The 26,128-nt window shown below is 53.5% G+C and overlaps 1 protein-coding gene across 16 annotated transcripts; it reads right to left on the bottom strand.

Moving 5' to 3' along the window:
* Window positions 1-1,975: 1,975 nt before the first annotated feature.
* MAP7D1 (MAP7 domain containing 1) lies at window positions 1,976-26,117 on the bottom strand. 16 transcript variants are annotated; one of them, XM_078331231.1, is made up of 18 exons: window positions 25,960-26,117; window positions 12,004-12,348; window positions 11,736-11,804; window positions 10,519-10,682; window positions 9,309-9,423; window positions 7,792-7,902; window positions 6,485-6,607; window positions 6,225-6,388; window positions 5,953-6,098; window positions 4,609-4,937; window positions 4,182-4,359; window positions 3,957-4,095; window positions 3,755-3,859; window positions 3,492-3,545; window positions 3,251-3,293; window positions 3,055-3,145; window positions 2,745-2,938; window positions 1,976-2,580 (listed from the first exon to the last, which is right to left on the bottom strand). In XM_078331231.1, exons 2-18 carry the CDS (start codon window positions 12,275-12,277, stop codon window positions 2,570-2,572), a joined length of 2,310 nt encoding a protein of 769 aa, XP_078187357.1. In that variant the 5' UTR covers window positions 12,278-12,348; window positions 25,960-26,117; the 3' UTR covers window positions 1,976-2,569. The 16 variants fall into 16 exon arrangements, with proteins under 16 accessions (XP_078187357.1, XP_078187361.1, XP_035106704.2 ...); XM_078331235.1 differs by having other exon boundaries at window positions 4,182-4,332; XM_035250813.3 differs by lacking the exon at window positions 25,960-26,117 and adding an exon at window positions 25,615-25,910.
* Window positions 26,118-26,128: the final 11 nt, after the last annotated feature.

The raw sequence follows: 26,128 nt of genomic DNA, 5'->3' as shown, positions 1-26,128 counted from the left end.
CCATTTTTGCCCCATCTTTTCACCCAGTTCATTTCCTTCATTGTATCTCACAAGGGAAATTCATTTCTCTATTTATTGTCTGTGTTAGAAGCATTTGGCCACATGTAACAGAAAATCTAATTTGTGTTGACTTAAACAGTAAGAAAAGTAGTCTAGAGACAGGACTGGCTTTAGGGTTGGTTAACTCAGTGGTGTTCTCAAGGACCTGGGTGCTTCCCATCTCACTGCTCTGCTGTCCTAGAGGTTGGCTTTGTCCTGAGATTGGTCACCAGGATGGATGCAGCAATTCCAGGCATCACAGTGGGACCTCCTATCACACAAACAGGGTTTTCTCCTCATGATGAGCATTGGTTAACTATTGTGGCGTGACAAATCATCATAAAACTTAGCAGTTTGAAACATTTAGCATCTCACAGTTTCTAAGGCTTAGAAACCCAGGAGTGGCTTAGGTGGTTGGTTCTAGCTCAGGGTCTCTCGTGAGGTAACAGTGAGCTGCTGGGTAGAACTGAAGTCATCTGAAGGCTTGACTGGGGTTGGAGGATCTGCTTGCAAGCACAGGCCTCTCTCCAAGGCTGCTTATGATGTAGCAGCTGCCTTCCTCCAGAGTGAGTGACTCGAGGGTGAGAGAGCTCTCAAGAAGAAGCTGCAGTGTTTTGTTTTTTGAGATAGAGTCTCACACTGTTGCCCAGGTTGGAGTGCAGTGGCACGATCATGGCTCACCAAAGACTAGACTTCCCAGGCTCAGATGATTCTCCCACTTCAGCCTCCTGAGTAGCTGGGATTACAAGCAGGTGCTACCATGCCTGGCTAATTTTTTATTTGCAGTAGAGATAGGGTTCCACCACGCTGCCTGGTGCTGGTCTTGAACTCTTGGGCTGAAGCGATCCACTGGCTTTGGTCTCCCAAAGTGCTGGAATTACAGGCATTAAGTGAGGTGTTTTTTATACCTAATCTTAAGATGTGACACACCACTTCTGCCATATTCTACTGGCCACTCAGCGCCACCCTGATACAACACAGGAAAGAACTACACAAGGATGTGAATACTAGGAGGTACTGGACATCATTGAGAGGTCATCACAGAGGCTGAGGACCACACTGTCAAAAATGAGGATGCCTTTCCTGAAGCCTCCAGGAAGCTTCCCTTCATGTCTACTGGCTGGAACTGTGTCACATGTCCATGCCTACACCTGTCACTCAGGAGAGGTTTGAGACCATTGTTTTTGGTCCCAATCACAATCATGATTCACCTCGGGGCTAAGACCCACCTCTGATGAAGCATGGGTGCCATATAAGAGAAAGATGGCTACCTGAATAGAGATTCTTTTTTTTTTTTTTTTCTTTTGAGACGGAGTCTTGCTCTGTTGCCAGGCTGGAGTGCAGTGGTTCAATCTTGGCTCACTGCAACCTCCACTTCCTGGGTTCAAGTGATTCTCCTGCCTCAGCTTCCCAAGTAGCTAGGACTACAGGCATGTGCCACCATGCCCAGCTAATTTTTGTATTTTTAGTAGAGATGGGGTTTCACCATGTAGGCCAGGATGATCTCAATCTCTTGACCTCATGAGCCACCCACCTTGGCCTCCCAAAGTGCTGGGATTACAGGCATGAGCCACTGTGCCTGACCAAGAGATTCTGTTTGGAATGAGGAAGGGACAATGGGAATAGATGTTGAGTGGGCAGCCCACAGTGTCCACGACACTCACCCACTAGACTATAAACTGCACAAGGACAGAGGTTACATCTTTTCTGACTACTGTATCTCCAGTGCATAGCCCACTGCTTCATACAGAGTAGATGCCACAGTATTTGTTGAATGAATAAATGAATGAATTCATGACTAAACTGGAAGACCATAGGGGAGGGGTTCAAGACTAGTACCACCAGGTGGGGAAGATATCCCCAGGCCCAATGCTTCTTCAGTTCTTAGCACTCAGGAGGCCCCCTCTCCCACCTCTACCACTAAGAACAGGCAGGATTGGCAGAATTATTCTCACTTTATTTCTGGAGACATTTAATCAGATTCAGTAACACTGATTCCAGGCGAGGGCAGGGGGCATGGGTACCCCTGAAGCAACCAGTATCCTGTGACCCAAGGTGTCTCCCATCCCCAGACCTGGGATCCCTCTCAGTTACAGTTAAATAGAGAGAGGAAGATCTCCCCAGGGGGCTTTGGGGGGGAGGGTCTGCCTCCTGCACCCACCCTCTCCACAAACAGGAGTCTGAGCACAAGCTATTTACAGTATTCACATCCACTGTACCCCACCAAACCAAGGCAAATACTACAGGTGCCCTCCCCCAAGGGAAGAGGCCAGAGAGGCTGTGAGTGTATGTGTGTGTATGGGGGTGAGGGGATGTCTGCGCGTGCAAGCACACGAATGCACTGGGAGGAGATCTGGCTTCAGCCAAAGAGACATCAGTCTATAAGGTGCAGATTAAAAACAACAGAGAGGACCCATCCCCAGGGGCCCAGGCCACTTCCATCTTTGTTCTGTCTTTTTCTCCTCCTGACATCCTGGTAGGTGATGCAGAGGAGCCCTCGAAGCTGTGCCCGGATCCAAGGCAACCCATCTTAAAGGACTTCTGGGGAAAAAAGGGAGGGGAAACAGTCAGGACAAACAGCACCCAAGCCCAGATAGCTGGGGTTCTTCAGCGTGGAGCAGGAGCCAGAAGAGAAGGCAGGGCTGAGGAGTGCAGGGAAGGCTGCTGAGAGGAAGGGAGCTGAGTCCAGGAATCAGGAGACCCACCTGTGACCTGCGGGGACTGCACCACAGCTTTCTTGAGGAAGGCTTCCGCCTCTGCAAAGGGCAGGAGTGCCTCTGGTGTTCGGCCCAGACTCTTGTCCCCAGAGGGTCCCTTGGGGGAGAAGCCATTCTCCTGGTGTGCTGGGAGGGGCTGCAGGCCATTTACCAGGGACCCTGGCAACTCCTTGCTTGGAAGGCTGTGGATGTAGAGGCCCAGGCTCAGCACCTCACCTACCAGGAAAGCCCTGGCCACTCGCAGCTCCAGCCGCAGCCTGCCTCCCTGCTCAGGCACCCTGGGATTGGAAGCTGGTACCTCCACTGAGGTTCCTGTGGGGCGGGCTCCTCTTTCTGCACAGCCTCCTTCTGCAGACCTGGGGGCCGAACCTCTACAGCTTTCACAGGCTCTGTCACAGGGAAAGAGGGGCCATCAGCCAGGGTCTGGCAAAAGAGGTGAGGATGGAGGAGGGAAGTGACAAAGGGGAGGGAAGTGAAGAGAACCGGGTCTTTACCTGGGCTGGAACCGTTGGCGTTGGCCTCCTTGCTGTCCTGCTTCTGCTTTGAAAAGGAAAAGTAGTCAAGCTCCAGGGACAGCGACCCCGGCCACTTCGGACAGAGTTCTGTCCTCCCCCTGCCCGGGCCGCATCGGCCTCCCTGACGGCCTCGCTCTCCTTGGCCATGCATGCCTTTCCGCAGCCTCCTTTTCCCATCCTGGTCCCCACACCCAGCACTGCCCTTTGGTGGAATTCCGACCTTGGTTTCAGCAACTTCTGACTTCCGAGTCCTCTTCATGATCTCCTCCAGACGCTGTTTGTGGAGGCCCCACATCAGTTAGGCTCGAGCCGCTCTCCTAATCCTAAACCTCCCACCAGCCAGCCCCTGCCTCAGAGTCTCAGGGCCTCCCAGCGCCTACCAGCCCTTTCCAGGCCAGGAACCGGAATCTGCCCCAGCGCTTTCCCGTCCCACCCACTCCAAGCCCAGGCCCCGCCCACCTGGCCCCGCCCACGCCCGCACACCTTTCTGCGCTCTTGCCGCTCCTGCTCCTGTTGCTGGAAGTGCTTTTCCCGCTCCAGACGCTGCCTTTCTGCCTCTTCCCGCGACCGAGCTTCGGCCTCCTCTTTCTGCCAAAGACCCCAGTGAGCGTGGGGCACCTGACTCCAGCCTTCCCTCCCGGCCCGCTGCGCCCGCACCCAGCCGCCTCCCGCCCGCCGGAGGCACCTGCTTCTGCAGCCGCTCCTGCTCCTCCTGCTCGGCCTGCGCCTTCTCTCGCGCCTCCTGCTCCTCCCGCCTCCGGGCCTCCGCCTCCCGCTCCGCCCGGGCCTCGGCCTCCCGCGCCAGCTGCTCTTCTCGCATTCGCCTGGGGTACGGAGGACACGATTCGCGCTCCGCTTCTTCTCCAGCACCCACGAGGATCCCCCCCTCTCAGTCCCCAAGGCCACTCACTTGTCCCTTTCTGCCTGCAGCCTCCGCTCCTGCTCCTCGCGCTCCCGCTGCTCCCGGGCCTGGCGCCGCTTCTCAGCTAGGAGCCGAGTAGCCTCTTCTCGGTCTGTGGTGCCGGCCATTGGTTTGCTAGGGGTCACCAGGGGAGCAGGGGCTGGGGGTGAGGTCAAGACAGCAGCGTCTGGAGGGGGATCCGGGACCAGGCGTCAGCACACCCACGCAGGCACCGCCAGCACCCCTTCCTGGGACGCGCGCAAGCCTTCCTGCTGTCAGCTCCCAGCGGCCTGTGTTCTGGGCCCGGGCCCGCTGAGGGCAGGAGTCTCCTCTTTCCGAGCCCCACTCCCAGTCCCCAGGCATCTCTGGCGGCCCACACCCCCATGCAGGAGAAGCTGGCTTCTCTTGCTTGGCCCACCCCTCTCTTCATGCCCACCTGCAGGGGTCTCCGCGGGGAGCTGCTCCTTCAGGGGCAGGGCCGGGGTGGGCGAGGGTGCCGGCGAGGGTGCCGGTGAGGCTGGGGCTGCTGGCTCCTTCTCGTCACTGGCTCTGCGCTTGCTCTGGCTCTTGTCCTCGGGCCCTGTGGTGCTTGGGCTCTCCTTTGCCTCCTCCTTCCTCCGAACCCGTCCCTTGGGTGATGCAGTGATGCCTCGGGGGGACGGTGGCTTTGGAGGCAGGGTGTGGCCTGGCCCTGGGCTGGGGCAGGGGGAGGCAGGCCTGTGCCAGGATGTGGAGGGAGAGGATGGCCGGGCCTTGTATTTGGGGCTGAGAGAAAACGGAAAAGGGAAGGGTTAAGACACATGGACACACACACACATACACACAGAGAACTTCCAACTTTCTCTGGGAAGTGTCCCCTCCTCCCCCTTGCTCTCACAGAAACCCACCATTCCCTTTTAGAGCATATACCCCAGTTTGTAATGACATATGTCTCTGTGGGATTTTTTGATTATTGTCTGTCCCCGGCCAATAGCCTGTAAGCTTAATAAGAGAAAGAAAACCAGGCCCGGTATTAGCTCACCAAAGTGTCCTCAGCACACCCTGAGTGCTACCTGGCAGGTCCATTCATCATTCATTCAGCAGAACTTTTTTTTAAAGACAGGATCTGGCTGATGCCCAGGCTGGAGTGCAGTGGTATGATCATACGTAACTCACTGCAGCCTCGACCTCCTGGGCTCAAACAGTCCTCCCCTTGGCCTCCCAAAGTGCTGGAATTACAGGCATGAGGCACTGCCCTGGCCCTTCAGTAGGTATTCACTGAGTGCTTACCAAAGTGCCAGGCACACTGTTTTAGGTTCTAGAGTACTTCAGTAACCAAAACACTAAAAACTAAAAAAAAAAAGAAGAAAAGAAAAGAAAAAAATGGAGGCTGAGTGAGGTGGCTCACACTCACATGTGTAATCCCAGTACTTTGGGAGGTGGAGGCAGGTGGATTGCCTGAGCTCAGGAGTTTGAGACCAGCCTGGGTAATATGGCAAAATCCCCTCTCTACCAAAAATACAAAAAATTAGCCGGGTGGTGGCACGCCTGTAGTCCCAGCTACTTGGAAGGCTGAGGTGGGAGGATAGCTTGAGCAGGAAGGTCTAGGCTGTAGAGAGACAAGATTGTGCCACTACACTCCAGCCTGGGAGACAGGGAGACCTTGTCTCAAACAAACAAAAAGAGAGAGAACTCTGCCCTTAAGGAACTGCATTCTAGAGGTGGGTGCCCAACAAATACTTGCGGGTGATGAAAAAATGACCCAGTGAGGGGCAGGGTCCCTCGCACCTCCCGTGCCCACCTGAGCTCAGAGGCTGCGCTAGCCGAGAGGCGGGCGCGCGGGGAAGCAGGTAGCGATTGGCGCTTCTTGAGGCTGCGCTCGCGCGCCAGGGCACTCTTCTCCTTCTCGTTCTCCCGCTCCTTGTCCTTCTTCTCCTTTTTCTGCACCTGATGGGGAAGGAGGAACGGAAGGGCGGGGAGGAGGAGAGTAGAGGTCAGCAGCGCCCGCGTTCCCCAGTTCCAGGCTGCCTGTCCCCCACCTGCGCGGCCACTCTAGCCAGTCGAGCCACTCACCAGCGAGGCCTCCGGCCGGCGGCGCACAGAAGCAGGGCTACCCCCGGCGCTGGGCTTGCGGCGCTCCCCGCGCTCACCGGCGGGGGCGCAGCGGTGCACGCTTCGGGGGGCGCTGCACGGCGTCAGGGGGCTGGCGGAGGCCGAGCGGGGGCACACCGGCACGGCTGCAGAGGGATGAGTGCGGTCGGGTTGCGGCCCGCGCGCCAGGCTGGCCCCTGCCCGGCCCCACGTGGGGCCTCTCCCAGGGTCGCAGCCCCTACCCGGGTCCCGGCCGTTGCGGGGCAGTGTGACTGCGCTGCGACTCCGAGCAAGGAAGGAGAGGGTGGGCGTCATCAGACGATCCACGATGCTGCTCTCCCATGCGCTCAGCTGCAGGCTGCGATCTAGAGGGAGAATGCCAGGTGAAGCTGGTCACCCTGGGGGCTGCAGGAGGCAGGGAGAGGCATGGGGGCAGACCAGACACCATCCCCATGCCAAGCCCAAGGATTCTCACCCAGGAAGCCTCTCCCCACAATCACGCTGGGGCCATACTGGTCCTCCCTACGATCTGGACTTCCACGGCAGACCCAGGCAACCAGACACCTCCCAGGGCAACATCCTGCATCGGATGAGGTTCCCTCCCTACAACTCTCCCCGGGTGAAAGGGCCTGAACCGCGCATATATGAAGGAGCCATCCAGGATTGGAAGAAGACCAAACTGCCCTCTGCCATGTCTCAGTCTAAGGCCTTGTCCCTCCTGCTCTCAGAGGGCTGACCCAGCAGAGGTTGCCCCATGGATTGGGACAGTGAGGGTCTGCTCCTCTGACCCAGCTTTTAGCAGTCCTGTGCCAGGGAGAGGCTGCTAGGGTGCCTGCCTGCCCTAGGCCACTCTGCTCTGTCCCCTCAGCTGCTGGGCTATTTTTAAACCTCAGTCAGGTGGGATTGGTACAGCAGCTGATTTGATTGCTAGGCAACAAAGCAACCAAACAAATGCAAGAGAAACTTATAAATAACTCCTACCATGGCTCCTTCACATATGAGCAATGGGGCATGGTGGGAATGCAGGGGCTATGCCACCTTGGTTGGCTCAACCCTGGAACCAGCCAAGGCCATGGCTGGGATTCTGAAGGCAGAGAAGGCAGGATTGCATGCACCCTCTAGGGTGGAGCCAGAGTGAGGGGACTTTTCCACCCCACAGCACCCAGGCCAGTCTGGCGCATGGGGGCAATGCCACCTGCCTAAGGTTGGCCCAGGCCAGCTGGCTGTGGTTGCAGAAAAGGCTGCCTGCCTGTCCCCACCCCAGCCACCACCTCCAACTTGCTCTTGAGGCCCCTGCCAGGCTTCCTGCCCTCTGGGCCATTGTGCTTTGTCTCTGTTCTCCCCTCCTGCAGGGCAAACTCTGTTCTCAAGGTCCAGACCCATATGCCGGCTCCCCCGAGGGGCACAGAGCCCTGGGTAGGGTAGAGTGGGGATGGGGACCTGGAGTAAGTGAGGGCTCCAGGGACCTGGTGTTCTTGCTGAGCTCTGGAGGAGGCTTGGTGGGAGCTACAAGGGGCTCTGGAGGAGGAAGGGCTGGGCCTTCTCTTACTTCTACTGGGGGAGTTCCAGAGCGTGGCAGAGGACTTTGAGAGCCGCTTGTTGATTATAGAGTCCACGTGTTTGGGCAGGTTAACTGCCGACACGGAGCACCTGCTCCCACCTGGAGGGGAAAAGACACGGCATTAGGGCCGGGCCGGGCAGGAGCCAGTTGGGGGCACCAAGGCCTTCCATGCAGGATGCTCCGAGGGTAGGGTGGGAGAGGGAGGAGTGGGCAGGCTAGGATGAGGAGCAGGAGGCAGCCTTGGCCCTGGGAGAGGGAGGATGAGGGGTAGGTGACCAGAGACAACCTGGGTTGGGGGAGCCGACGGAGAAGGAACAAAGGGAGGAGATGAATAAAACTAGAGTAACTACAGCTTTCCTGGCAGGACCAAGGAAGCCATTCCTTACAGCTAGGTACTGCAACCCTCCCCATAACCACCCAACATTGGCACTTGCTGACACTGCCCAGTCAAGGCGTTATGGATACAACACCCAGGTACTGGGACAAATGCAAAGACGTTCCTAAACGGGACCCACACAGGTCACAGTCACTTGCACAAATCCACATATTCATCCAGAGTCACAAAAAGACATGCAGACACAGGCATAGAGAGTGGCAGATACTTGGGCATGCACACATGTGTGCAGACATGCACAGGGACAGAGACACAAACACATATAGTGTGCCAGACCCAGATGCACATAAGCCACAAACACATCGAAGCAACCCAATCATGACATTTGTAACAGCTCACATTTGTTGATGCTTACCACGTGCCAGGTACTGTGTGGGGCACCACACACATGTGACCTCATTTGATCCTTCAAACATCTATCTACCACCTCAGGGGCAAGTAGTATCATTATCCCCAGTTTACAGATGAAGAAAGGGAGACTTCGAGAAGTTAAAGGTCACGCTGCAAGTGCCAGAGCTGGAACCCAAGTCTGTCTGACTTAGGAGCCTTCACTGAGGTACACAAGGCCACAGACACACCAAAGCAAACAAATATTAAGACACACAATGCACAGATCCATGAGCACATATACTGAAGATCTACAGCTAGAAATACTGAAACTTGGCATTGCATAAAGACATCCAGACACAGTGGTACATACATGCCAGCAAAGAATCAGACCAAAATCCATGGTGGCCCTACGTGGAGAAAGCTCAGAGACAAAAATCTACCTTCTGAGACAAGGAGTGACAGTTTCTTTAAGATCCAGTGTCTGTAGGGCATTAAAGTCTTTTATGTATCAACAGCTAATAATAATTGACAGGCGCAAAGAAGGCTAATCCTAAAATGACAGAGGTTTGAAGAACAAACCAAATGGAGAGAATCCATCTCGGATTTGATAGTTTAAGTCCGTGGGAAGGGACAGTTTGGTTTATAGACCATTCTAGAAGACACAAGTCACATGAAGCAAAGCACACCTGCTGCAGGGGGCCGCCAGCTCCTTGTAGGGAAGTTATTCCCTTCCCTCACTTGCCATCCCAGCTTTGCCCACCAGCCCCAGCAGCCTACTCACTGGTCTTATGTCCTGGAGAGCTGTGGTGCAGGGCCCCTGCCCAGGACCAGCGCTGCTGCCGGATTTCAGCCCAAGTCTTCTTCACTGACCGTTGGATGGCTGCTTCATATCGCTCCTGGGGGTAGGTGGGGAGAAGAGAGAGATGTGGACTCAGAACATTCATGGAATTTGGGATAAAGGCCCTTCTTCCACCTGTGACAATGCCTTCCCTGCTCCCTTCCCTCGGAATCTTTTCCTGACTCACTGCAGGTAACCAAGGTTACCAAATTCTTGCTATGATTAAGGACGAATATCCCTTTCGACTTGTTCCTGGGGAGCTTTTCACTGTTCTTGAGTCATTTCCTGAGTGTATGAGTTGCTTCTCTGAGGATAGGGTGGGACTTCCCCTACCTAGGGCTCCCAGGCAAGGCCACATCTCAGGCACTGAGGGTCCTGTGACCTTGGGGCTATGTGTTCCCTTTAGCCCCCCAGGTAGGGCCAGGTGACCATTTCCTTAATTTTCTCACCAGTGTTGAAGCCAGGGCTTTACCCATGTGACAGAGCTAGGCACACTCACACAGACACATACCTGCAAACACACACACACAGACGCATGCCTGCATACACACACAGAGACTCATGCCTGCATACACACACACGCAGACGCATACCTGCATACACACACACAGACACATACCTTCATACACACACACACACAGACGCATACCTGCATACACACACACACATACCTGCATACACACACACACAGACACATACCTTCATACACACACACACAGACGCATACTTGCATACACACACACAGACGCATACCTGCATACACACACACACAGATGCATACCTGCATACACACACACACAGATGCATACCTGCATACATACAGACACATACCTGCATACGTACACACACAAATGCATCCCTGCATATAGACACACACATACCTGCTTACATACACACAGACACATGGGGCACGTGTACAAACACAGGTACTGACAGTAAGCAGTTACAGGGGCCTGCAATAGCACATTCAGAAGCAAATGTGCCTGCAGTTGCACAGCTGCCCAGATATTCTAACACAGGGACACAACTGTAGATGTGAACACAGATAGGATCACGTAGACACAGATAAGGCAGAGCCGTGATGTGCATACACACTGCACCAGTATGCAGATGGTGAGCACGTGTGCACGGATCCACACAGACCCATCCGCACCTTGTTTTTCTCGAGCTTCTGCCGCTGCCATTCCTCCAGGGCTGCGCGGCGTTGCTCGGCTTTAAGCCGTTGCTCCTCCAGCCGCCGGCGGCGCTCCTGGAGCTGCTTCTCCCGCAGTGCCTTGGCCTTCTCCTCCTTCTCCAGCCACACTGCCTTCTTGGCCGCTGTGGAAAATGAGCCCAGTGGTGTGTGAAGGGTTCTGCAGCAGGCCTAGGCCAACTACATCTCCTCCAAGTGGCCAGCCCTGCTACCCACGCCCTGGGTGGGTCTTTCTCCCACCTGCTTAGGTGGAGCTTTCAGTCTGAGACAGCTGCCTCAAATTGAGGGGCTTCCTGAAGACAGAACTCCAGAAAGGCCTATTTCTCCCCACATTGGCCTTATGAGCTCTCAGGGCCGAAGGAGAAATGAATGCTTTAGTGTGAGATCCCCAACTGACTTGGGGGCCTACCTGACTTATGTCCACATACTGTGATTAACAGCATGGGGCCAGGCGCAGTGGCTCACACCTGTAATCCCAGCACTTTGGGAGGCCAGGGCGGGTGGATCAGGAGGTCAGGAGTTCAAGACTAGCCTGCCCAACATGGTGAAACCCCATCTCTACTAAGAATACAAAAATTAGCCGGGCAAGGTGGCGGGTGCCTGTAATCCCAGCTACTAGAGACAGCTGAGGCAGAATTGCTTAACCAAGGAGGTAGAGAGAGCAGTGAGCCTCGATCGTACCACTGTACTCCAGACTGGGAGACAGAGCAAGACTCTTGTCTTTAAAAAAAAAAAAAGCATGGGATCGGGTAAAATGAGTCTTCTGGGTCTGAATCTCAGCTACTCTACTAGCTGTGTGGCTTAGGCAAATAATTTCTTTATTTTTATTTTTAATTTTTATTTTTTGGGACGGAGTCTGGCTCTTGTTGCCCAGGCTGGAATGCAATGGTGTGATCTCAGCTCACTGCAACCTCCGCCTCTGGGGTTCAAGCGATTCTCCTGTCTCAGCCTCCCAAGTAGCTGGGATTACAGACAGGCGCCACCACACCCAGCTAGCAAATGATTTAATCTCTCTGAGCCTCTGTTTCCTCCTCAAAGTGGGTTGAGGATTAAATGAGATAATGTGTGTCCTCATCTTAGCACAGTGCACATAATTAAGTGTTGCAGATGTGCTGGTGTTATTAATAGAATGCTGATGGTGACGATGAAGAAGATGATGTGGCTTCCTGCTCACTCACCCAGGTACTTGGCCCGCTCTTCTCGCCGCTCCTTTGCCAGCCTGTGTCTCTCTCCTGCCTTCTTCACTTCTGAGCAGAAGGAACAAGAACAGACAGGTTAAAAGGCTGTCACCGAAGAGGAGTCAGCCTCAAGAGTCCTTCCTCTGGACCTCACCCCATCCTTTCTTCATCTCCTCCAGGGCAAAGGGGACTCTCTCAGTTGGCATGATCCAGGGCCAGGACCGTGAGCCAAGAGGTTTATGCCCAGGCCAGGGGTCATTACACACACCTTGCTTTGTGGGAGGGCTGTCAGAGCCTGGCACTGCTGTTGGAGATGGCTGGCTGCTCCTTCGAGGAGGTCTGGCATCTCGTGGGCCTGTGGCTGGTGGGGTAGGTCCTCTGCTTTTTGCTTCAGAGGAAGGGGACTCTTCCTTTGGGGGGGCTGGCCTAGGCCCGACCTGCCCTGAGGGGCTCTCTGGTTCCAGTGGGAGCTGCTTAGAGCTAGTGGCATTCTTCATGGCAGGAGGGGTGTCTGGGGGAGTGTCAGGGACCAGGGCTGACATCGGTGGTGGTGGTGGGTAAGGGTCACCTTCTGGAGAAGGTCTTGGCTCTGGGGGGGTCCTGGTGACCACAGCTGAAAGAGAGGAGAGAGGAGAGAGGTCAGATTGCTCATCTGTGCCATCAGCTCAATATGTGGCCCTCTCCCTTGTTCAACCAACTTCTTCATTCACGTGTGTTTGATATATTTCTATGTGCCAGACCCTGTTCCAGATACTCACAATATAATGGTGAGAAAATAGCCATGATCCCTGCCTCTGTGGTGCTTACCCTGTAGCAGGGCAGACAGACAAATAGCTAGGCAACTACAATAGAGAATAAATACTATGTCTGGGGCAGCACAGCAGAGATGGTTAACCTATACAGGGAGGGCTTGCTGAAGAAGTAACAACCAAGCTGAGATCCAAAGGGTAAGCTGGAGTTGGCAAAGCGAGAAGGAGAGGTCCTGGCAGAGAAGAGTGTATGTGAAAGGGCAGAAAGGAGCAGGGTGCATTGGAAAAGCTGAGAACAAGCTTGTAGCACTTATTGGTGCACCAAATGCACCGACTTATTTCTATGTCTGCCTCCCTCTCCTTTCTGCTTTACCTCTGGGTGACTGTGCCCAACCCAAGGTCTGTTCACAGAAGGTGCCAGTGCTGGGGACATGGGACTGACCAAGAGGAAGGACGTTAAGTATGGGCTCAAGTGGGATCCTTTGCTGTGAAGATTCCCATTGGCAACAAGCTACGACCACTTCGTAATCTTTTCTCTCCTGAACCACACCGACATTTCTGCTTTTAAGACATGACTATTGTAGAAACCCTGTAAAAGACATGGAGGTGCCAAGTAAGGAAGCCACGTGATTTGACATATACACATGTGGGGCAATTGAGAGACAGGCCTCACAGTCAGCCAGATGAGGAAGATGGGAAGGGAGGCTTGCTTCCACCAGACAACAATGGACAAGCCAGTCAACCTCTCTTAGCTTCAGGTTCTTTTTGTTTTGCTTTCTTTGCCCCCAAGTCAGCTTGCTGCCAGGGATTTTTTTTTTTTTTTTTTTTTTTGAGATGGGAGTCTTGCTCTGTCACCCAGGCTGTAGTGCATTGGTGCAATCTCAGCTCACTGCAACCTCCGCCTTCTGGGTTCAAGTGATTCCCCTGCCTTAGCCTCCTGAGTGGCTGGGATTACAGGCACCCGCCACCACGCTTAGCTAATTCTTGTATTCTTAGTAGAGATGGGGTTTCACCATGTTGGCCAGGCTGGTCTCGAACTCCTGATCTCAAGTGACCCACTTGGCTCGGCCTCCCAAAATGCTGGGATTACAGGCATGAGCCATCATGCCCAGCCATGCTTTTCATTCTTACTCAGCATCTCCACCAAACTAGGTTCTCTCTTCTGGGAACTATGGCCCTCTTGGGATGTGGCAAACTCTTCATCCCTTTGAGTGACAACATGTGTGGGGAGGGGACATGCCCAAGGAGTTGCCTTTGGGACTCTGGGCACCTTTTTCAGGGAGGTGAGAGTCCAGTTGTTCGTTTGGGCTTTGAAGCCAGATTATTTAAATGTGAATTCTGGCTTCTCCATTAACTAACTGTGACTTTGGGTCAGTTACGGACTCTTTCTGTGCAGAGCTCCTCTTCTATAAAATGCAGATATTGGGCCAGGCATGGTAGCTCATGCCTGTAATCTTGGCATTTTGGGAGGCTGAGGTGGGAGGATGGCTTGAGGCCAGCAGTTCAAGAGCAGCCTGGCCAACACAGCAAGACCTGTCTCTATAAAAAAATTAAATAAATAAGATGCAAGTATTACCTGCCTCACAGTATTGTGATGAATGTTTGTTATAACAGCCACTGACATTTACATATTTAGTGAGAGCCTCCTATGTGCAAATAATTTTTATACATATTAGTTTTTGTTTTTTGAGACAGAGTCTAGCTCTGATACCAGGCTGGAGTTCAGTGGCATGATCTTGGCTCACTGCAACCTCCACCTCCTGGGTTCAAGCAATTCTCTTGCCTCAGCCTCCCAAGTAGCTGGGATTACAGATACGCGCTGCCACGCCCAGCTAATTTTTGTATTAGTAGAGACGGGATTTCACCATGTTGGCCAGGATGGTCTCGATCTCCTGACCTCATGATCCGCCCAAAGTGCTGGGATTATAGGTGTGAACACCGAGCCCGGCCTTATACACTTAGTCTTCACTGACAATAGTTATGAAGGAGTCCTCTTACAGATGAGGAGAGTAAAGTAAAAAAAGATGAAGCAAAAAAAGCGAGGTCATTTGAGATCACTCTGCTGGTCCGTTAAGGAGCCGGGCCTTGAACCCAGTAGCTGTCATCAGAGCCCCTGTCCTTACCCATTATACCCTCCTGCCTTACTGAAAGCAGTATGCGGGAATAGGGGCTCATACTGCCTTCAGAATTTATTTTATGCAATAAATTATCTGAGGCTCACACTATTTCCCCCCTCATTCCTTCCCATCCAGCTTTCTGGGCTCCAGGCAAGAGCCCCAGCTGAGGCCCTCTCTCCCCCATTACCCCTCCAACTCCGCAGCTCCTAGGCTCCATGCCACCCATCTCTTCCCATACCAGCAGGAGACGGCTGCCTGGTCACTGCTAATCTATTCCCCAGCCAGCTGCAAACTCCTTTACTAATTCCGATAGTCACAAAATCAGTTACTCACCCTAGTGAGTGCTTACTACTCACTAACAGTGATGCACCCTGCATCCTCACAACTCTGAGAGACAGAGATTCTTATCCCCATTATTCAAGTGAGGCAAAGGAAGGCCCAACCTGCTAAGTGACCTGCACAGAGTCATGCAACTAGTATGTGACAGAGTTGGGATTTGAACTCAGAAGGTCTGAAGCCACTTACACTGGGTGTGTAAGTCTTAAGCTTGAAAATTGAGGGTGAGGCCTGTTTACTGCCATTCTCCAAGCACCTATGCGTGCTGCAGGTGTTGCAAGGAAAACTGGTAGGCGGGTGTTTGTCTATACCTAGGCAAATCACACCCACCAGACAAGACAGTCAGAGAATCCCCAGCTAGGTCCCGACTCGCCAGGTGAAGGGAGGCTGGGAGGAGGCAAAGGAATGAGGCTTGGAAGAACCTGCACCCAAGCGTCAGATGTAGTGGAGCAGGAAGGTCATAGCCTTCAGAGTCTGACAGGTCTGAATGAGGATCTCGGCTCCAGGAGACCTTGGGCAAGGCCTGAACCTGTGTGAGCCACAGTTCCCTCATGGAGTTGTTGGTACAGATGGGTACGTTATCTGTGGCACCTGGCAGGGGCTTGGTAAGCAGCACCTACCCCAAGAATATATCCACGTCTCCCCATCTCTGGCAAAAGAGAATGCTTCAGCCAGGCCTTCACCCCCACCGCTCTGCAACATTGCTCTTCTCAAGGACACCCGTGACCTCCATGCTGCTAAATCCAGCAGGCGGTTTTCCAGCCCTCATCTTCCTTGGCCGCTATGCAGCTGTATCTGCCACAGTTGATTTCTGACAGCTCCTTGCAACTCTGCCTTTCCCTGGCTTTGAAGACAACACGTTCTCCTAGTTTTCCTTCTACTTTGCTGGCTGTCACTCTCAGTCTTCTCTGCTGATCCTGTCTGAACTTCCCAACCTCTCAGCGTTGGAGTGCCCTAGGGCTGAGTCGAGGACCTCATTTCTTTTCTGTCCACACACACTCCCTTGGTGACCTCACCCACACTCACAGACTTAAATGCCATCACTGCTGACGACAACCAAATTTGTGTCTCCAGCCCAGACCTCTCCCTTGAGGTCTGGTTTCACTCATGCAACTCCCTGCTTGACACCCCTGGCGTCTCACAAATGCCCCCAATATAACACATCCCAAACTGAGCTCCTGATCTTCCCCAAAAGCCTACTCCTTCCCACCTTCCCCATCTCAGCTAATGGCCACTCCATCACACCCCACATCTAATCTCTCAGCAAATCCTTTTGGATTTATCTTCAAAACAGATCTCAAATCTAATCACTTCTCACTATCTCCACTACTATCACTTGGGTCAGAGCTACTGTCAGCCCTGATAACAGATTCCCTGCTCCCGGTCTTGTTCCCCCTGGGTCTTCTCTCTACACAGTAGCCAGAGTGATTGTTTAAAAATAAGTCAGATCACATCACTCCTCCAACAAAAATCCTGCAAAGATTCCCCATCTGAGGGGAAGAAAAAGCCGAAGTCATCATGATAGTCTATCAGACTCCCCAGGATCCTGACCTCTTCAACCTCATCTCTTTTTCTCCCCCTGCTCAGATTTTTAGCCACTGTCCCTTAAGCGTGTTGGGGGGGTTTCTGCCTCAGGGCTTTGTATTGAGGAAATAGTGTTTCCTCAGTGGCTGTTCCTCTGTCCTGAAATCTCTGCGCCCAGATTCTGCATTCCTCATTCCCTCCCCTCCTTCAGGTCTTTACTCTGATGTCACTTTTCACTGGAGCCTTCCCTTACCCCCTATTTAAAACTACAAACTGGGCCAGGCATGGTGGCACACACCTGTAATCCCAAAACTTTAGGAGGCTGAGGTTAGTGGATCACCTGAAGTCAAGAGTTCGAGACTAGCCTGACCAACATAGCAAAACCCGATTTCTACTAAAAAATAAAAAAATTAGCTGGGTGTGGTGGCATGTGCCTGTAATCCCAGCTACTTGGGAGGCTGAGGCTGGAGAATCACTTGAACCCGGGAGGTGGAGGTTGCAGTGAGCCGAGATTGTGCCACTGCACTCCAGCCTGGATGACAGAGTGAGACTCTGTCTCAAAAAAGAAACAAACAAAAAACTACATACTGCAGGCCTGTGGTGGTGGCTTGTGCCTGTAATCCCAACACTTTGGGAGACTAAGACAGGAGGATCTCTTAAGGCCAGGAGTTTGAGACCAGGCTGGACCACATAGTGAGATTCCATCTCTAAAAAAATTTTTTTAACTAGCCAGGTGTCACAATATGCTGAAATGGGAGAGTTTGAGATTACAGTGAACTATGATCATGCTACTGTACTCCAGCCTGGGTGACAAAGCAAAACTCTGTCTCTAAAAAAAAAAAAATTAATATAATTAAATAAAGGCCAGGCAAGGTGGCTTGCACCTGTAATCCCAGCAATTTAGGAGGCCGAGGTGGGAAGATCACTTGAGGCCAAGCTTGAGAACAGCCTGGGCAACACAGCGAGAACCTATCTCAACTAAAAAAAACCAAAAAAACAAAACAAAAGCAAAACAGCTGGGCATGGTGATGCACACCTGTAGTCTCAGCTACTTGGGAGGCTAAAGCAGGAGGATACCTTGAACCTAAGGGTTGGAGGCTACAGTTGTTCCACTGTACTCCAGCTTGGGCAACAGAGTAAGACACTGTCTCAGAAAAAGAAAAAAAAATTAAATGAAACCACAAACTGCAGTTGAAGTCTCCCTCCCATTTCCAGCTGTCGATTTTTCTTTCCAAGTCCTTTTTCTCCATAGGTATTAACACCATTTTAACAGTCTCCCACTGCTAGAATATAATCTCCATGAGGGCACAAATTTCTGCCTATTTTGTTAGTTGGCCTATCTTTGGGGCAAACAGAGCCTGGCACATAGGTGCTCCATAACTATTTGTTGAATGAAGAAATGAATGAACTCCACCCAGGCAGAGATCATCATCACCATCATTGCTCTCACCTGGATGAATACAAAGTCCCCCCCACTGCTCCCCTGCACCCCTTCCCACTCTCTGCTCCACTGAGCGGCCAGAGCAAATGCGAATCTAATCATGGTACTCTGTCACTTGAAACTTGTCAGTGGCTTTCCCTTCTTGAACTCACCCTACTAGTCCAGTATAGTCCGAAGTCCCTGACTCTCTCCCCTAACTTCTCGTATCGCCTCTCCTATCCTGCTCCCCACTTGCTCTCTGAACTCCAACCACACTGACCTTCCTTTAAGGCTTCCATTTAAGGCTGATGACCACACACACTCCCTCCTGCCACAGAACCTTTGCACATACTCTTTCCCCCTTCTCTTTTTCTTTTTTCTTTAAAGACAGGGTTTCATCATGTTGGTCAGGCTGGTCTTGAACTCCCGACCTCAGGTGATCCGCCCACCTTAGCCTCCAAAGTGCTTGGATTACAGGTGTGAGCCACCACACCCAGCCTTTTTCCCTCTTTTCTTAGCTAGCTCCTATTTGCTGAGACAAGAATCTCTTGAACCCAGAGGTGGAGGCTGCAGTGAGCTGAGATTGTGCCATTGCATTCCACCCTGGGCATCAGAATCAGACCCTATCCCCCGGTCCCCAACAAAAAAAAGTGTAGATCTATGTGGCAACTTATTGCAAAAGGATAAACACTTGAAGAGAAGCAAAACAATTCCATCTCATGAGTGTTTGGGCAGCTTCCTGGACTAAGCCACACAGGTGGAAGTTAATAAAAATAATAATGAGTGTTTACTCCAGCAGCTTAACAAGAAAAACTTCTCAAGAGGCAAACAAGAAGTCTGAAACTTCTCTTGTGACCCGGCACACGACTGACCCTGAATACAAATATTTTCTTCACAATTATGCCAACCCTGATGAAATGTCACTGGGACAGTGTTATGTGGGGCAGATCACATTAAGCCAAATTAACTCCTTGGTTCATTATCTATATAGTATGATTAATCTTGTCTGATCATTCTCATTTTCAACCATCAAATATGGTCCTTTGGCTACTTAATTTTGTCTTACTTTTGGTCTACCCCAGATTGTAAGGTTTTGCCACTGTTTGGTTTTATTTTGCTACACGAATATCTACCAGAAGTATTTGTTAAGAATAAGATAAGAGCCAGGCGTGGTGGCTCATGCCTGTAATCCCAGCACTTTGGGAGGCAGAGGCGGGTGGATCACGAGGTCAAGGGATCAAGACCATGCTGGCCAACATGGTGAAACACGACTCTATTTTTAAAAAAAGTTAAAAATTAATAAAAAAAGAATGAGATAAGAGACAAATAGTTTGTATTTATTTCTTGGCACTAAGAGCATTAGAAGGGCAAAGGTGCAGTGGCGGGTTGCATTGTGGGGTCAGAAAGTCCTGTCTTCCTAAGAGCCTCAAGAGGGGTTGTGCCTGGGTTCTGCAGAAAGATCAGGGTCAAGTCCCTCAGAGAGACTGTCACATGTCTCAGAATGCTAAACACCCCAACTCCACCCTCTGGGAGCTGGCAGTCCTTTCCTTTTGTCTCTCCCTCCTCCCACCCCAACAACTCTTGCTGGGTCAAATATTCCTCTCACAACACTGATAACTCAGTCTAGCTTTTCTGTTTTCCCCTGCCCCGTCAGTGTAAGAGCTTATCAAGAGAAGAAACTCAGTATTAGTCCTTTTTGAAGGCCCAGAGTCTTATACAGGACCTGTCTGACACAGAGCAGGAGTTCTGTGTCTGTTTAATGAATGTCCAATGGGTGCGTGGGTAGCTGGGTATGTAGATATGTGTGTGTCGGGGGGCTACTGTAGAAAGCTACCTAGCTAGCGTGTATTTAGACACTCAGGCTGCTCCAAAGCCTAGTCTGTCTAAACTCTAAATGTCATGTTCATCTCAGAGCCTGCATGTACCCAGCCAGTTCCCAGGCCCAAACTAATTTACTGAAGCCCTAACAGAAACCAAGCACTTTCCCTTATGTCATTTGATTCTGATGACAATCCTAAAGTTCTATGATGGCCCCCATTTCACAGGTGACAGAACTTAGACAGATTAAGTGGACTATTCATATCAGTGTCAGAGGTAGGATTTGAACCCCGAGTTGTCCGATGACAAAACCCTTAACACCCTTATGTCATGCTATTTCTGGTAGGCGGTCACATCACCCCACCCTGAAGTTCCTGCATGTCCTCTGAAGAGGGAAGTGATTCCGTGGTTCCCCCAGGGAGACTTCCCCACAAAAGTGAAGGGTGCAGGTGGGGCAAGCAGGCACTGAGCTCAGAGTGCAGGAATGTAGGGAAGGCAGGCTCCTGCCCAGGCTGGCCCCCAGGAGGCCGGAAGTGAGGTGGGGAAGAACAGCCACCTCCAGGGGGCAGCGCTAGGGAGTGCCCAGGTGAGGGCTGGTTGTCGGGTGGAGCGGGCAGGGTGCAGGCAGGAAGCATGGGAGAGGCAGAGGCATGAGGCAGAGAGAACACAGAACAGAGATCAGCATCCCTAGCAAGAGTCCTCCTAGCTCTCACTGAAGATTCCTAGGTGACAATACTAGAGCAGAGAAAGAGAGGCAGGCAGAGGGCAGAGACACACGGAGAGACAGACATGTGCATACCATGCAGACAGACACTAGACAATGTAGACAGGACCTGCACAACGGTGAGAGACAAGACACATTCTTCTCTCTCTCTCTCTCTCACACACACACACACACACGCACGCACAAAGCAGACTTACTGGAATTCAAAACTCTACACATATCTGAGACACACAGATATACCCACACAGGTACGGGGCCAGGTACCTCCTCTGAGGCACAGACGAAGCCTCAGAGACACACAGCACACAGAGACACAATGTCCCCGTAATATTTATGCAGCCTCATTCAGGTCACTTCTGCCCATTCTGAGCAAATTATTTCCCTAGGCCCGGAGAAAGTCCGATTAACAAGAGCAACAGCTAATGCTTTTGTCAGGCACAGCTAAACACATTAAACTCATTAGTTCATTTAATCTTTGCCACAATCCTATGAGGTAGATATTACTACCCCATTTTACAAACGAGGAAGCAGATTCGGAGATTAAGACGCTTGCTTAAGCTCCACAGCTGCTGAATAGCAAAGACGTGGTTTGGACCCGATCAGCGTGACAGTCTACCAAGCCTGCATCCCCGTGGGGGCAGCCTCCTCTCCTGGAGAGATCTGGGCTGGGGGAATACGAGGTCGGTAGAAAGGACAAACTCTGGGGAATGCGTAATTGTGGGGCTGGGACAGGAGGGACCCTTAGGGGGCAGCATTACTCCTGGCCTGGTCCGAGCTCAGCCGGCTCTGAGAAGGAGTGCCCTAGGAGGGGGGCAGCCTGCTCCAGCGGTTGGGCAGCTGGGCGCTGGGGCCAGGGCATCAACCTCTGTGGGTGATAAAGCCGGGAACCCAACTGAGACTGCAGATCTGAAGGAGCTCTCTGGCCTAGCCGGCAGCCATTGTTCCCAGCCTCCAATCAGGAGCACCCACTTCCTGTTATTTTAGGCGGCAGGAAATGACCCCATCCCGCAGCCTGGGCCCCACCACGTCCCTCCCTCAGCCCCAGCAGGGCTGCTCAGGCTGTTGCCCAGATGCTGAAGGCAGAGGCTCACCCTCATGCCAAGGCCTGGAGATGGCCCCTGAGCTGGACTATTACCACCACCTGGGTCCAGGGCTCCCTCCTGGTTCAACTGCTTAGGCTCCAAGCTGGCAGGCTTCCCACAGGACCCCAGGCTCTGCTGGGCCTACCTCTGCCTGCCAGAGAAAAGATTATGGGGTCCCCAAGACCAAGATGCCCACACAAAGCCAGTCATGGGAGGGAAGCGGTCCAGACCTTGTCACTGGCTGGCTTAGCCATGGTAATTCAGCTTAGAGGTTTGGGGCACAGACTTCAGAGTCAGATAGATTTGAGTTCAAATCCTGCCTCTGCTGGTTGCTGGCTGTGTGACTTTAGGCAAGTGACTTCATCTCTCTGAGCCTCATCTGTAAAATGGGGATAATGCTAGTCCCTACGCACAGGACTGTGACGAGGGACAAATGAGACAATGCCTGTGACATGCTGAGCATTGTGCCTGGCACAGAGAAGGCCCTTAATGAATAGGAGATAATAAGTGGGAGATAATTAATGGACGACAACTTGGTTCACCGGAGAGTCTCTACCTGGCCCACATCTTTCCTTACAACTGGTGAGAATCGCTAATAAGGACAGCAATACCATGTTCCCTACTCCCTCCCAGGCTCTCTGCTCCCCTCAGGGCAGAGCTGCAGCTGAGAGGTGGTGGAGGAAACACTGAAGGCTGTGCCCCTGGGTGCCAGGCAGAGCTACCACCAGCCAACAAAGCTGCATTATCTGGGCCTGGCTGGTTGGCTCCCTCACTAGCCCCAAGGCCCAGCAGGGACCAAGGACATGGGTCCCAGCTGCCCGTGGCCTAATTTCCAGCCTGGGTCAGACCTGAGACCTATCCTAATGGACCTCAAGTATGGCCATTCTAGTCTGGGCCCAGCTTTCAGCCCCTTCCCTCAACCCTTCCCCATTATCCTCTCGGGAAGGGGGACCCTAGCTGGCCGGGTGCCCCTTCCACCTCATTTGCATATGCGTGACTGCACATTAGGGGCTCATTAGAGGCCTCATTATTGGGCCCACCAGCCCAAGAAGGGACTGGGAAGCTGTCAGGGGGAGGTGCCAGCCAGCCGGCTGCTGTATATATGGCCACAGCCCACTGCGCCGGCCTCTCCAAGTTCTACTCATCCCTTCAGATCCACCTCAAATGCTGCCTCCTCCATGAAGCCTTCTCCAAGCAGACTCCACTGCCCACTATCACCATTATACCTGGTTTCCTTGCAGTAAACGCATTTGCCTCCCTGGCCAGGTTAAGAGTTCTCCAAGGGTCAAGACCCTGATTCACTTCTCTGCTGTCCACATAGCCTGGGCCGAGCTGGCACACGGTGGGGCATCAGCATAGGTGTGCTGGATAGCCGGTTGTACCCGTTTCTTGGGTCTTCTCTCCTATTCCCACTGTCCCACTTGAGGTATGGGGCCCCTCTGTACCCTGGATACACCCTAGCTCACGTTTGCCTAGAACTCCCCTCTCGCCTGCCCTCTGTCTTATATTTACCTTCTACAATTCTAATCAATCACATCTCAGGCTTCTGAGGGAACTAAAAATAACAACAAAAAACAAACTGCTGGCACTTACTTAGCATTAACTACGTGCCAGGGCCTAGTCTAAGTATTTTCTGTGTTCATCCTAATTAAATGATGCCAATGTCCCTATAAGATAATTTCTAGCATGATTCTCATTTTACAGATGGGCAAACTTAAGACTTATGTTAAGCAACTTACTGAGGTCACATAGAGGTAAGTTACAAAGTGGAGCCCTAAACGGTTTGATCCCAGAATCTACATCCTGACTTCCAATTCCTGCTCCCACCCTCCCCTGTATTTCGTACCTCCCTGCTGGCACTGGTTACAGGAGCATAACCACAATAATGATAATAACACTTTATTGCAGGTGTCTGGTGTCTGCGTGCCAGAATCCCTGAGTTACATCATCTCTTACCCTCAAATTAACCCCACAAGGTTGATAACGCTGCCCCCATTTTCCAGGAGCAGAAACTGTGACTCCAGGAGGTAAATCACTTGCTCCAGTCCAGCAGCTGGCACATGGCTAACTGGGATTTCCATCCAGGTTTTCTGACTCGAAAGTGGACCCCACACTTGTCCTCTCCTCCATGCCACCCCGTTACTGCTCAGTGTGCACGTGCACAAAGGAACTCAAAGGGAGCAGGGATCATGCCACATCCTCTCAGAGACTCAGACCCATGCCTCAGACTCTCACAGGGCACATGCTGTGAGCATGCCATTTACTCCTGGAAAGCCTCATGGAGGAATCCTGTCACCTTTGACTTTTCTGTGTGGGGAAGAGCCACCATCTTGATCCAGGTTCTTGTGTGACTCCATCTAGATCCCTGCATATAGAAGAGTCCTCCCAATGCAGGAAGGCTATATGCATCCCCCCCGCCAGCCCTCCCCCCACCACCCAGCCTCCACCTGCCCCCAGGACAGCCAAGCATCTCACCCATGCTCTCATATTCAGTCTAGGCATCCTACCCAAGTGCCCTAATTATAAACTAGCCACCAGCTCAGGCTCTTTATACCCCAGTCACCACCCCCCACTCAGGCCCCCAACTATACACCAGTGCCAGAGGCCCTGAGGTGCAGAGGGCCAGTAAGCTGAGGATGGACTCAGGCTGGGCCTGGATGTCCCCTCTCAGGCTCAGACGAACCAAGACAGACCCAGCCACCTTTGTTTCTAGCCCAGCCTACAAGTCTCCTGAAACCCACCAGTCTGATGGTAGCCTCACCTCCCTGTTCTCCCAGCTCCCACACCCGAAGAGTCCCCTAGAAGCATCCTCGCTGGCATGGGGAGGAACCCACCCACAGACCATCGGCCCCACCTTATCCTGGGCTCTCCGCACCCACACACAAACTGTTTCATCCTGGGCCCACACCCTAAGGGGCAGGGAGGTGACAGGATTAGGCTCAGGACTCCATGGAGGTGTGGGGATGGGGCCACCTCCCCCCTGAGTCAATAGGAACAGAACTTGGGTCCTCAGTAATCATGTTCTTCCCTCCCCTTCCAGGAAGAAAAAGAAATTGCCTCCCTCCAAAACCAAGCCCAACCAGAAACCTGTCCCCACCCCCTCATCAGCTGCTCCCAGATCCGAATGGGATTTGCAGAAGTCCTGGGCACTGGTAGTTGGTGGGGCGAGGGAGGGAAGGGGAGCTTTGGTGGTCTGGGGTGTGGGGAGAGAGAGAGAGAAAAGAAAGTATGGAGGGAGGTATCAAAGCCTCAGGCTGGGGAATGATGTGGCAGGTCCGGAGAGTGCCGGCTTGTAGCCTTTACCTCATTCTCTAGTGGGAGACTCGGCCCCGAGAGGCTGGGAAGGAGGGCAAGCAGGAGAAGCAGATTTACTTCTGTCCCCGAATCGGGCTGGGTGGGCTCCAGAGTAGGCCTGGCTGCAGGGGAGACGGCCCACTCCCCAGCTCCCGCCCTCGCCCCAAACAATGCCGCCTCCCCCTCCCCCTCGCCTTTATCCGGCGGGTTACTTGGCAGCCGCGGCTAGAGACCTCCCTCTCCCCTGCCCTCCCTCCCTTCCCCTCCCCGCCGGCCCGCAGCAGCAACAGGCCCTTTGCGCGGCAGCTGGACGGATGGGGTGGGGGCGAGGTCTGGGCCAGGGCCTGAGGGTAGGGATACTAAGGCCGAGGCCTCGGTATGCAGGGCCCAGGCCTGAGAATCCGGATCCCCAACACACTCAGGCTGGAGTCACATGTGCCACGGGGAATGGGGAAAGGGACGGAAGCCCTAGCTTTGTGGAAGAGGATCTTCAGGGCCTGGGGTGGATCGGGAAGGGACGTGGGGGCGGGGAAGCCGAGATGGCACTAAGCTGGGGCAGAAGGGTCACCCCAACAACTCCCGCGCGGGGTCCCCGCGGTTCCCGACGCCCGTTGCGTCCGGCACCAGGGGTGGGGGAGGGGACAGCTGTCAGAGGATGCACCGGGAGCCCGGAGTCGCAGCCGCCGCAGCCTTTATTTTTAAACTTCCAAGTGGTCAGAGGGCGCGGCGGCGGAGGGGTCCCCGCCCAGCCGGCCCGCCTCATCCTCGGCCACCCCATCTCCCCCTATCTCGCCTTGGCGTGGCTCCCCGCATACCTGGGGGTGCCCCCGCCCCCAGCTCCGCACGCGGGCAGCTCTCCATGGCTGCGGCGTCACTGGGGGTCTCGGGGTCTCAGCGGCGGCGGCGGCGGCGGCCGGCGGCCAGGACAGGGGTCCCGCGGCGCATCACGCCGGGCCCGGCCAGCCGGGCAGCTACTTGGAGGCAGGGGCGCTCCGGGGAAGGTCGAGGCAGGTGACCCGCCAGGCTCGGAGGTGCCAGTTGCCCAGGGTCCCTCGGCTGCGGCCGCGATCCCGCTCCCTGACCGGCGCCGGCCCAGTCACGGCCTCGGCCCAACCCTATTGTACCGCCCGGGCTGGGCCTGGCCTCCCGCTGGCGCGTACCAAATCCGACGAGGGGGGATCCGCTCCAGCAGCGCAATGGGACCCAGCCCCATGTGTCTGCACCGCCCGCGCCGTCCCCGCCCCGCAGCTCTGCATCCTCAGCCTCCCGGCGCCTCTCCCACGGCCACGGCCGAGCTGGCGCCACGACTCCAGGACTTAGCAGCGCCAG

This window comes from Callithrix jacchus, chromosome 7 (genome assembly GCF_049354715.1).
Source record: "Callithrix jacchus isolate 240 chromosome 7, calJac240_pri, whole genome shotgun sequence".
In the NCBI taxonomy this organism is placed as follows: Eukaryota; Metazoa; Chordata; class Mammalia; order Primates; family Cebidae; genus Callithrix; species Callithrix jacchus.
The sequence above is the reverse complement of the archived record's forward strand: the minus strand, read 5'-3'. Positions and strand labels throughout refer to the sequence as shown.

What these genes read in the sequence shown, in the direction of transcription:
- MAP7D1 (XM_035250810.3), bottom strand. Translation starts at nt 25,660, where the DNA reads ATGGAGAGCTGCCCGCGTGCGGAGCTGGGGGCGGGGGCACCCCCAG. An exon ending in CAGCCCTCCCACAAAGCAAG is followed by an intron (nt 11,805 to 12,003) that starts GTGTGTGTAATG and finishes CCTTCTGCTCAG; the next exon opens with AAGTGAAGAAGGCAGGAGAG. An exon ending in AGCGGCAAGAGCGCAGAAAG is followed by an intron (nt 3,546 to 3,754) that starts GTGTGCGGGCGT and finishes CTCCACAAACAG; the next exon opens with CGTCTGGAGGAGATCATGAA.